The sequence below is a fragment of the Mobula birostris genome, chromosome 13, assembly GCF_030028105.1.
Source record: "Mobula birostris isolate sMobBir1 chromosome 13, sMobBir1.hap1, whole genome shotgun sequence".
Taxonomy (NCBI): Eukaryota; Metazoa; Chordata; class Chondrichthyes; order Myliobatiformes; family Myliobatidae; genus Mobula; species Mobula birostris.
The window spans coordinates 97,313,089-97,325,328 of NC_092382.1; the positions used below are offsets into that span (position 1 = coordinate 97,313,089).

General features: G+C 46.3%; 1 protein-coding gene across 3 annotated transcripts in view; it reads right to left on the bottom strand.

Moving 5' to 3' along the window:
* LOC140207201 (NACHT, LRR and PYD domains-containing protein 3-like) overlaps positions 1-12,240 on the bottom strand; it is a 91,425-nt gene that overhangs the window by 19,890 nt on the left and 59,295 nt on the right. For all 3 annotated transcript variants that reach the window (XM_072275565.1, XM_072275564.1, XM_072275566.1), the window contains exons 4-5: positions 4,569-4,740; positions 4,399-4,464 (exon numbers count right to left, since the gene is read on the bottom strand). In XM_072275565.1, coding sequence (XP_072131666.1) covers positions 4,399-4,464; positions 4,569-4,740 — 238 coding nt within the window. The remainder of the gene's footprint in view (positions 1-4,398; positions 4,465-4,568; positions 4,741-12,240) is intronic.

The window sequence follows — 12,240 nt, forward strand, 5'->3', positions numbered from 1 at the left end:
TATAATTACCCGGACTATCCCTACTACCTTTTTTGAACAAGGGGACAACATTCACCTCCCTCCAATCCTCTGGTACCATTCCCGTGGACAACGAGGACATAAAGATCCTAGCCAGAAGCTCAGCAATCTCTTCTCCCGCCTCATGGAGCAGCCTGGGGAATATTCCGTCAGGCCCCGGGGACTTATCCGTCCTAATGTATTTTAACAACTCCAACACCTCCTCTCCTTTAATATCAACATGCTCCAGAACATCAACCTCACTCATATTGTCCTCACCGTCATCAAGTTCCCTCTCATTGGTGAATACCGAAGAGAAGTATTCATTGAGGACCTCGCTCACTTCCACAGCCTCCAGGCACATCTTCCCACCTTTATCTCTAATCAGTCCTACCTTCACTCCTGTCATCCTTTTTTCCTTCACATAGTTGAAGAATGCCTTGGAGTTTTCATTTATCCTACTCGGCAAGGCCTTCTTATGCCCCCTTCTTGCTCTTCTCAGACACTTCTTAAGCTCCTTTCTTGCTTCCTTATATTCCTCAATAGACCCATCTGATCCTTGCTTCCTAAACCTCATGTATGCTGCCTTCTTCCACCTGACTAGATTTTCCACCTCACTTGTCACCCATGGTTCCTTCACACTACCATTCTTTATCTTCCTCACCGGGACAAATTTATCCGTAACATTCTGCAAGAGATCCCTAAACATCGACCACATGTCCATAGTACATTTCCCTGCAAAAACATCATCTCAATTCACACCCGCAAATTCTAGCCTTATAGCCTAATAATTTGCCCTTCCCCAATTAAAAATTTTCCTGTCCTCTTTGATTCTATCCTTTTCCAGGATAATTATAAAGGCCAGGGAGCGGTAGTCACTGTCCCCCAGATGCTCACCCACTGAGAGATCTGTGACCTGACCCGGTTCATTACCGAGTACTAGATCTAGTATGGCATTCCCCCTGGTCGGCCTGTCAACGTACTGTGACAGGAATCCATCCTGGACACACTTAGGTAACTCTGCCCCATCTAAACCCTTGGAACTAATCAGGTGCCAATTCTTAATAGAGTGCCTGCAAAATTGCTTACAGTGTCACGTCCTTTATATGCATGCAACTCAATGAGAGCCCTACAAACCTCTATGCTAACAGTGGCCGCAACCTTCCTGATGTCTACAAGCCTTGTACGGGTTCTAGTGTCACACTTCTGGAACAATGGGACCTCAATCTTGTCACAAAATGCTAAAGACATGATAAAGACATCTGTGTCTTCTGAACAGATCACTACAGTTTGGTGTCCCTCTCTTGTGGTATGGGCAGCATGGAGAAGTAGGCGGTCATCAGCTTCTTCTTGTTAACACTGACGAGCTGACACCTCCTCACTGTCTTGAGATTTGATTCTGTAATAGTTGTCATTCACAGTTGCATACAGAATCTTCTCCTGTAGCTTTGCTCTGTACTTTGCCTTCCTCCATTCATGGACTATGAAGCTAATGAGGCTATTTTTGTTACTGTCTTTGGTCAGGAAGCTCCTCCACTGCCTCACCATCTGTGTGCCTGTGATACCTTGCAACTCATGACCAGTCTCTTCACGCCGTAGAGATCTTTCACTATTCTTGATAGAGTTCTCCTTGTATGCATTGAACACAACATCTATTCTGCTACTCTGACTGCCTTCCCTCAGTGCCGTACCCAGAACTGCTGTGGCAACATCTCTGAAAGTAACTTGATCACCTTTCACTCTTTGGACCAAGTTCATTCCATCAACCACTGCAGCAGAGTTTCCTGGGAGCTGCTCTTCTACTGCTATATTTTTCTGCAAGGTTGAGGCCAAAGGAGTATTATTTGTCTTTCTCAGCAATCCTTCTGGTGTGGACAGGGCTCAGGGCAATGCTCCAAGGTGATGAGAAAGGATATCCTCCATACATAGACTGTGCCCTTGTGTCATCACTATGATGCGTCCAAACAAAGACCTCTCTGCTTTCAAGATGATCTCCCTCCATTTGATTTCACTTCTCTCTTCCTACACATATCACTGAATGTTTTCAGCTTGTTCTTTTTCACTGCGTCATGCAACTTCTTTGCTGGTGGGTCTTCCTCTAGTCTCTCATCCTTGAAGGTTGCATAGCATTGCTCACCAATCTGATATGCCTTCATCAGGTCGGAGGCAATGTCCTTGGGGGCTGCCTTTGCAGTGGTTCATAGTATGAGGCTAACCACTGCTGAAATTGCTTCCTCATCTTTCTGGATCCTTGGCCACTGTAGCTCCACATGACAAAGCTCTGATTTGTTGCCTTGCACCATCTCCCGTAACAGTCCCAGGAATGCACTGCGGTGCTCAGCTGTTAAATAGTAACGCTTGATAGCTCCAGCATTCAGGCTGAACCGTGATGTGCCTCCAGGAGTCTGTGTGTCTTTGTTCACTGTGGCTTCAATACCCTGGCCCACAGGGATCTGCCCAAAGGGGTTGTTACTTGACAGCTGCCCTGAGGATTTGCCAGTCTTGAAGGCCTCATACACAGAATGATTCTTCTCTGGGAGGTTCATCATCTCAGCAAATTAAGGCGACAGGTACCTGGCATAATTTATCTTATCATAGGCAAATCGCCATGGGATCATGGTTCTTATAGCATGGAGGTGCGATCCCCAGTCCCCCTCACAAAGAGCTATCACCGCTGCAACGCTATCACATATTTTCTAGCACTTGGGGTGTACACCTTGCCAAAAATCACTGTAAGAATTGTTCCCCCCAGGTGGTGCCGGTGGCCCAAATTTGGGTTCCTGGCTCATGGACTAATGACCACTTCATTCCTGGAATCATCCTCGTGAACCTCCTCTGGACCCTCTCCAAAGCCAGCACATCTTTCCTAAGATGAGGGGTCCATATTACAGTGTAGGGTTTTTCATGTATTGGTCTTCCTTTAGAAGTGTGTTTGGATTATTGTTGGAGGTAACGGGCACTTCGGAAGGGGAGCCATCCAGTCAGGAGAGAAGGCTTGGTGGGGGGGGGGTGGTTTTGTGTGCCTGACACCCATGTGAGCTTTCATCTTTGTTCCTTGGGACAGAAAAGACGCTGGAGAGAACCGGTGGCAGGGTCCGGTCCGGTAGGGACCCTGACTTGGTAGACAAGGAGCGGGAGTCCACTGAGGATCTGTGACTATTGACTTTTGGAAAGAGCTGAGCTCCAACCTGGACACATTTGACTGTTCAGTATTATATGTGTTGGCGCGTGGCCGAGTGGTTAAGGTGTCGGTCTAGAAATCTGAAGGTCACCAGTTCAAGCCTCAGCTGAGGCAGCGTGTTGTGTCCTTGAGCAAGGCACTTAACCACACATTGCTCTGCGATGACACCAGTGCCAAGCGGTATGGATCCTAATGCCCTCCCCTTGGACAACATCGGTGGCGTGGAGAGGGGAGACTTGCAGCTGGGCAACTGCCAGTCTTCCATACAACCTTGTCCAAGCCTGCAACCTGGAAACCTTCCAAGGCCTCGCGAGACTAACGGATGTCTATATATATCATAGTTGGCCCCTTTTGTTTTTTTTTCTTGCTTTTCTTTAACATTAGTTAACATTCACAAACTAAATAATAACCTTTAGTTAATATTCATAAATGTACTTCCTTTTAATTAGAAGCAATGTGCACTCTGTTATTTCCTGGCAACGAGTTGGAACGGGGCAGGACCACAAACTGGGTCTTGGGTTGGAGAGCAGTCCCAATCACACGGATTTGGCGGGACTGGCGTGTGTATTCCCCAGACGCATGCGGCCAGGGAATGGCGAGTCTCTCAGTGCTAAGCCGGGACACTGCCAATGAGGGCGAATGGGAAAGTTCCTGAGATGCCCACAAAGGGAAGGGGTTCACCTGCTTTGCACCAGGTGAGGGACTTCTGAATGGAAGGCTCTTTGTTGTTTTGTGAATGAATCGGGCACATGGAGTTTCCAAGAGGAAGCTGATGGTGTTATTAGGTAATGGCACCGTTTACAATCATCCACAGGAATTGATATGGCTACACTGAGAGATAACCGAGGATAATGTAATGTATTATTAATATCGGCTCAAGACATGAACACGTAATGGCTGGAGATGCCAACAAGATACAACATTATAGTGGTTCTCAACTACACCCCCGCCCCGACACTCAGGGAATACACAGTGGCTAACTTTCCTAAAGTGGTTCAATCTCATTACCACAACTGCCTGATTCTCAGCTCGCTCTCCCCTGCTGACATCACTCTCACGCCACCTTCTCCTCCTGCCCAGTGACAATTTCAATTACCCTCCTGACTTGGTTATAATGCCTGACCACCTGCCGCGGTCACTCACGGACAACCCGCTGGGCTTACCGCCCGACGGACGTTTCGGCCTTTGTTGATTGAGAAAACAACAGCATCAAACCTTACCTGTGAGCTCAGTGGGAATGTCGAGCGCACCCTTGGTCAAATCCCAATTAGCATAAGGTGTGGGACCTGTTTGAAGATTTTACTTTAGTGAAATCATCTGTGCAAAAAATTGTTTCAGAATCTGCAATGCTCGGTGCTAAAACTGACTTGGAAGTCCACAATTATCTCACCCAGCTCCCATATTTCTTCCAGTATTTTGACCAACTTTGGATCCCGATTCCGGAGCTTCGAAAAGCACTCCCACATCACCCTCTGAGCCCGAGACCCTTTCTCCATCACCAGGTTCAGGAGTAGCTCCGAACTCTCCGCCCTGTAGCCCTGTTCAGAGAGGTTGGTGACCGTCTGTGGAGAGTAATTTGCGGACATAATGAGCGGACTGAAATAAGAATGAAATAATTTATCTTCTTTTTTTTTAAATTGAGATACAGCCTTTCGAGTAGGTCTATTCAGTCCTTCGAGAAACGCTGCCCAGCAATCCCACAAAAAAGAACTAGTCTAGTGTATCCAGAGGTCCGTGCCTGTCACAGCTCAGCACTGCCCTCTACCTGTTCGGAAGGTCGGAAGGCACACCACATGCCAGTCAACATTTCACCCCTCCCAACTAATCAATGCACACTTAACCATTGGCCACCTTAATTGGATTAACCCGTCTAGCAGCAAGCCATTGCTCCCGCACCACCCACCACCCCCCCCCAACCCCGGCCCGGTGAATCACCTCGGCTGGACCCTCCAGCCCCCTGACCTATAAAGGCTTGGCTCACTCTCTTTTTTTTTGCTATCCTCGAGGGACCACCCTGCTCACTCCAGGCTGAAGACTGCAGAACAGCGCTGGAGACACGTGGTGAGCTGTGCATTGAATAGGGGTTTGGGAGCATTTATTGTTGTCCCTGTAGCAGAGAGCCATGCCTGCCCATAGCCAAGGGGGGCAGGTATCGTAGTTATTTTCCCTTGCTTGTATATGTACCTGTACTCTGTCCCCACACCGTTTTCCTGTGTATTGCACTGCCGACTCGATTTTTTCCACGCTCGTCTACTCTAAGAGTGTTTGTGCGAATATTGTAGCCGCTTGTGTTGTCCCTAAGCTCTTCTGCCCTTGTAAATAAACTCCTTATTGTTAAAGCAGTGTGCCAGAATCCTTGCCTTGAGACCCGAAGAATCTGTCTCATTTCCATCACAACACCATTACAATGCCCGTCTGCCTCACCTCTGCCCCTCTGACCCTCAACACAGGTGCCCCTCAGGGCTGTGTCCTAAGCCCCATCCTTTACTCTCCGTATACCCATGACTATGTCGCCACCCACCGCTCCAATTTGCTAATTAAATTTCCAGACAACACTACATTGATTGGCCTCATTTTAAATAATAATGAGGCAGCCTACAGGGGAGGGGTCCTCACAATGACACAGTGGCGTCAAGAAAACAACCCCCCCCTCAATGTCTCAGAAACAAAGGAGCTTGTAGTGGACTACAGGAGGAATGGAGACAGGCTCACTTCTGATGACATCAATGGATCTGGGGTTGAGAGGGTGAACAGATTTAAGTTCCTCAGCATAAACATCACCGAGGATCTCATGTGGTCTGTACACACTGGCTGTGTGGTGAAAAAAGCACAACAGCACCTCATTCACCTCAGACAGTTGAAGAAGTTCGGCATGAATCCCCAAATCCTGAGGACTTTCTACAGGGGCACAATTGAGAGCATCCTGACTGGCTGCATCACTGTCTGGTATGGGAACTGTACTTCCCTCAATCGCAGGACTCTGCGGAGAGTGGTGCGGACAGCCCAGCGCATCTGTAGATGTGAACTTCCCACTATTCAGGACACTTACAGAGACAGGGGTGTAAAAAGGGCCAGAAGGATCACTGGGGACCTGAATCCCCAGTGGCTGATCCTGAGTGGAAAATGCATGGTCGTGAACTTTAGTAGTAGAAATAAATGTGCGGACTATTCTCTAAATGAGGAGAAAATCCGGAATCTGAGATGCAGAGGGACTTGGAAGTCCTTGTGCAGGACACCCGGAAGGTTAGTTTGCAGGCTGAGTCGGTGGTGAGGAAGGCAAATGCCATATTAGCATTCATTTCAACAGGTCTACAATACAAGATCAAGGATGTTCCTGAGGCTTTATAAGGCACTAGTGAGGCCTCACCTTGCAAATTGCAAACAGTTTTGGGCCCTTCATCTTAGAAGAGATGTGCTGGCATTGGAGAGGGTCCAGAGGAGGTTCAAAACAATGATTACAGAAATGAAAGGGTTATCATATAAGGAACATTTGATGGCTCTGTACTCGCTAGAATTCAGAAGGATGAGGGGGGATCTCATGCAAACCTTTCGAATGTTGAAAGGCCTAGACAGAGTAGATGTGGAAAAGATGTTTCCCATGGTGGGGGAGTCAAGGACAAGCGGGCACAGCCTCAGGATAGAGGGGCGATCTTTCAAAACAGAGATGCAGAGAAATATCTTTAGCCAAAGGGTGGTGAATTTGGGGAATATTTTGCCACATGAAGCTATGGAGCCCAGGTTGTTGCATGTATTCAAGGCAGAGATTGATAGGTTCTTGATTGGACATGGTATCAAAGGTTATGAGGAGAAGGTCAGGAACTGGGGTTGAGAAGGGGATATGAAAAAAGGATCAAACACGATTCGATGGCAGACCAGACTCGATGGGCCAGATGGCCTAATTCTGCTCCTATGTCTGAACATCTTATGGAGGCACCCCAACCACAAACTGTTCCGGCTGCTACCCTCCGGGAAACGGTGCTGCAGCATAAAAGCCAGGACCAACAGGCTCCAGGACAGCTTCTTCCACCAGGCCATCAGACTGGTTCATTCACGCTGACACAATTGTGTTTCTAAGCTGTATTGACTGTTCTGTTGTATATCTTACTGTACATACTATTTATTACAAATTACTCTAACTTACACAATGCACATTCAGATAGGCACATAACCATATAACAATTACAGCACAGAAACAGGCTATCTCAACCCTTCTAGTCCGTGCTGAACACTTACTCTCACGTAGTCCCACCGACCTGCACTTAGCTCATAACCCTCCATTCTTTTCCTGTCCATATAGCTATCCAATTTAACTTTAAACTACAACATCGAACTTGCCTCAGAAACTTCTGCTGGAAGCTCGTTCCACACAGCTACCACTCTCTGAGTAAAGAAGTTCCCCCTCATGTTACCCCAAAACTTTTGCCCTTTAACTCTCAACTCATGTCCTCTTGTTTGAATCTCCCCCACTCTCAATGGAAAAACCCTATCCACGTCAACTCTGTCTATCCCCTTCATAAGTTTACACACCTCTATCAAGTCCCCCCTCAACCTTCTACGCTCCAAAGAATAAAGACCCAACTTGTTCAACCTTTCTCTGTAACTTAGTAGATGAAACCCAGGTAACATTCTACTAAATCTTCTCTGTCCTCTCTCAATTTTGTTGACATCTTTCCTATAATTACATAACATAAAGATCTTTACTCCTCATGTATGTGAAGGATATCAGATATCAAGTCAATCCAATGGCAAATTAACCTACCAAACGATACATCTTTGGACTGTGGGAGGAACCCCGAACACCCGGAGGAAACCCACGTAGCCACGGGGAGGACATAGAATCTCCTTACAGGCAGTGGCAGGAATTGAACATAGATCACCTGATTATATAAGGTATTGTGCTAACCACTACACTACCATGTTGCCCCATCCTGTTCTGTGAGGGGATTCTCGCACTTGTTCCAGACGTAATCACCCAGACCAGTGCCTAAACAGTGTCTAAACTTGGGCTGTATATTCGGGGAGGTGAGCACATGGAGGGACACCCATCGGTCAGTGCCATGATGCAGTAAAGGTACAAAGGTTTATTTAATTATCGAAGTACATACGCAAAATACAACGCTGAGATTCATCTTCTCCAGTTAGCCGCGAAATATGGAAAAGCCATGGACGTCATTGAGGCCCACCTCCTGCACAACAAAGCAACAAGAACAAAACTTGCCAAACCCAGAACCTCCACCCAGTTCCTCGCAAGAAGCATCGTAGGAAAGGTGCGAATTAGTGCTGAAGATGAGGTCGCTGGTTTACGAACAGTGGCAATGCATAATGAGGAGAGGCTGATGATAAGGCAAAATTGCAGTCAGCAGAATGAGTTGCAAGGTAAAAGGCAGACAAAATTGAAAATAGCGATTACAGGACGGACGGCATTGCATCTGAATGCCCGCAGTACACAGAATAATGTAGATGAACTTGCAGCACAGCTGCAGATTGGCAGGTACGATGCTGTAGGCAACACTGCAACAAGGCTTAAAAATTATAACTGAGAGCTTAATGTCCAAGGATACATATTGTAATGAAAGGACAGGCAGGAAGGCAGAGGGTATGATACTCTCTTCACGAAGCATAAAATCAAATCGTTAGAAAGGGGTGGCTTAGGGTCAGAAGGTGTTGAATCATTGTGGCTAGAGTGAAGGTTAAAAATAAACAAGATGGCAGTTGCATACAGACCCCCAAACGGTCGTAAGGATGTGGCCATAAATTACAATGACAGAAAGAAAATGCACGCCAAAAGGGCAACGTTGCAATAGTCATGGGGGGTCTTCAATATGCAGGTAGACTGGGAAAATCAGGTGTGTGCTGGATTCCAGGAGTGGGGAATCTAGAATGTCCACAAGATGGCTTTTTTAGAGCAACTCGTGTTGAGTCCACAACGGGATCAGATATCCTGAATTGGTCGCTGTGCAATGCACCAGAATTTATTAGAGTGCTTAAGGTAAAAGAACCCTCAGGAGAAAAGAGATCATAATATGATCAAATTCATCTTGAAATTTGAAAAGGAGCAACAGTGATAGGGGACTCCAATGTCAGAGGGTCAGATAGACGATTCTGTGGATGCAGGAAAGAAACGCGGATGGTAGTTTGCCCCCCCAGGTGCCAGGGTCCAGAATGTTTCTGATTGCGTCCACGATATCTTGAAGTGGGAAGGAGAACAGCCGGAGATCGTGGTACATATTGGTAACAACGACGTAGGTAGGAAAAGGGAGGAGGTCCTGAAAACAGACTACGGGGAGTTAGGAAGGAAGTTGAAAAGCAGGACCTCAAAAGTAGTAATCTGGGGATTACTGCCTGCGCCTCGCGACAGTGAGTACAGGAATAGAATGAGGTGGAGGATAAATGCGTGGCTGAGGGATTAGAGCAGGGGTCAGGGATTCCGATTTCTGGATCATTGGGATCACTTCTGGGACAGGTGTGACCTGTAGAGAAAGGATGGGTTGCACTTGAATCCAAAGGGGACCAATATCCTGGCTTGCTAAGGTTGTTAAGGCTTGCTAAGGCTATTGGGGAGAGTTTAAACTAGAATTTCTAGCGGATGGGAACTGAACTGAAGTGACAGAGGTAGGGGAGTTTGGCTCACCAATAGAGAAAACTTGGAGACAGTGCAAAAGGAAGGATGGCAGGTGATAAAGAAGGGATGTGCTCAGTCCGATGGTTTGAAATGTGTCTATTTTAATGCAAGGAGTATGATGAATAAAGTGGGTGAGTTTAGAGTGTAGATCAACATTTGGAGCTATGATGTTGTGGCCATTACAGAGACTTGGATAGTGCAGGGGCACGAATGGCTACTTCAAGTGCTAGGCTTTAGATGTTTCAGAAAGGATAAGGAAGGAGGCAAAAGAGGTGGGGGTGTGGCACTGTTGATCAGAGATCGTGTCATGGCTGCAGAAAAGGAGGAAGTCATGGACAGATTGTCTACTGAGTCTCTGTGGGTGGAAACTAGGAATAGGAAAGGGTCAGTAACTCTAATGGGTGTTTTTTATAGACCACCCAATAGTAACAGGGACATTGAGGAACAGATAGGGAGACAGATTCTGGAAAGAGGTAAACATAACAGGGTTGTTGTGATGGGAGATTTTAATTCCCCAAATATTGATTGGTATCTCCCTATAGTGAGAGGTTTAGATGGGGTAGAGTTAGTTAGGTGTGTTCAGGAATGTATCTTGACACAATATGTAGATAAGCCTACAAGAGGAGAGACTGTACTTGATCTGGTATTGGGAAATGAACCTGGTCAGGTGTCAGATATCCCAGTGGGAGAGCCTTTTGGAGATAGTAATCACAATTCTACCTCCTTTACCATAGCATTGGAGAGGGATAGGAACAGACAAGTTCAGGAAACATTTAATTGAAGTAAGGAGAAATATGAAGCTATCAGACAGGAACTTGGAAGCATAATTTGGAAACAGATGTCCTCAGGGAATCATATGGAAGAAATGTGGAAAATGTTCAGGGGATATTTGCGTGGCGTTCTGAGTAGGTACGTTCCAATGCGACATGGAAAGGATGGCAGGGTACAAGATCCGTGGTGCACAAAGGCTGTTGTAAATCTAGTCAAGAAGAAAAGAAGAACTTACAAAAAGTTCAAAAACTAGATAATGATAGGGGTCTAGAAGATTATAAGGCCAGCAAGAAAGAGCTTAAGAATTAAATTAGCAGAGCCAGAAGGGGCCATGAGAAGGCATTGGTGGACAGGATTAAGGAAAACCCCAAGGTATTCTCCAGGTATGTGAAGAGCAAGAGGATAAGATGTGAGGGAATAGGACCAATGAAGTGTCATAGTGGAAAAGTGTGCACGGAACCAGAGGAAATAGCGGAGGTACTTAATGAATGCTTTGCTTCAGTATTCACTACGGAAAAGGACCTTGGCGATCGTAGGGATGACTTGCAGTGCAATGAAAAGCTTGAGCATATGGATAATAAGAAAGAGGATGTGCTGGAGCTTTTGGAAAGCATCAAGTTGGATAAGTCACCGGGACAGGACAGAATATACCCCAGGCTACTGTGGGAAATGAGGGAGGCGATTGCTGAGCCTCTGGCAATGATCTTTGCATCATCAATGAGGACGGTAGGGTTTCTAGAGCAGCGGTCCCCAACCACCGGGCCGCGAGGAAATGATATGATTTGGCGATATGAGTCACCTTTCCTCATTGCCTGTCACGCACTGTTGAGCTTGAATGCACACGAGGCCATTACGCACGCGTCATCCATGTCAGCGCGGGAAGATCAACTCCTCGAGCTTACAAATGACGGTGGGCTGAAATGTATGTTTGGCATAACATCTCTGCCAGTATTCTGGATTAAAGTCAAGGCTAAATATCCTGAGATAGCCACAAAAGCACTGAAAACATTGCTTCCGTTTCCAACATATCTCTGCAATGAATGCAATGAAAACTAAATTGCGGAATAGACTGAACATAAGGAACCCCCTTCGAGTATCGCTGTCTCCCATCACCCCTCGATGGGACCGTCTCATTGCAGGGAAACAAGCCCACGGCTCTCACTGATTCAGCGATATTAGTGTGCTGCAATGATTTTATATGTTCATACGAGGAAAATATGTGCTGTCTGTTTAATATCCAAATGTTACTTAAAACATTATGATGCTAGTGACTTATATAACCATATAACATTCACAGCACAGAAACAGGCCATCTCTGTCCTTCTAGTCCGTGCCGAACGCTTACTCTCAACTCGTCCCACCGACCTGCACTCAGCCCACAACCCTCCATTCCTTTCCTGTCCATATACCTATCCAATTTTTTCTTTAAATGATAATATCAAACCTGCCTCTACCACTTCTACTGGAAGTTCGTTCAACACTTACTTCAAGCTCCCCTGTCCTCCCCTGATAATTGACTTATCACTACATTCATGCAAGAAAAATATGCGCTGTGTGTCTAATATTAAATTTGTTAGATAAACCCTTTTAGAAACAAAATTGAGTGCATTAGCCACTTATCACCTATATTCCGGTCGTGATTAACACCCCCCACACCCCCCACCCACAG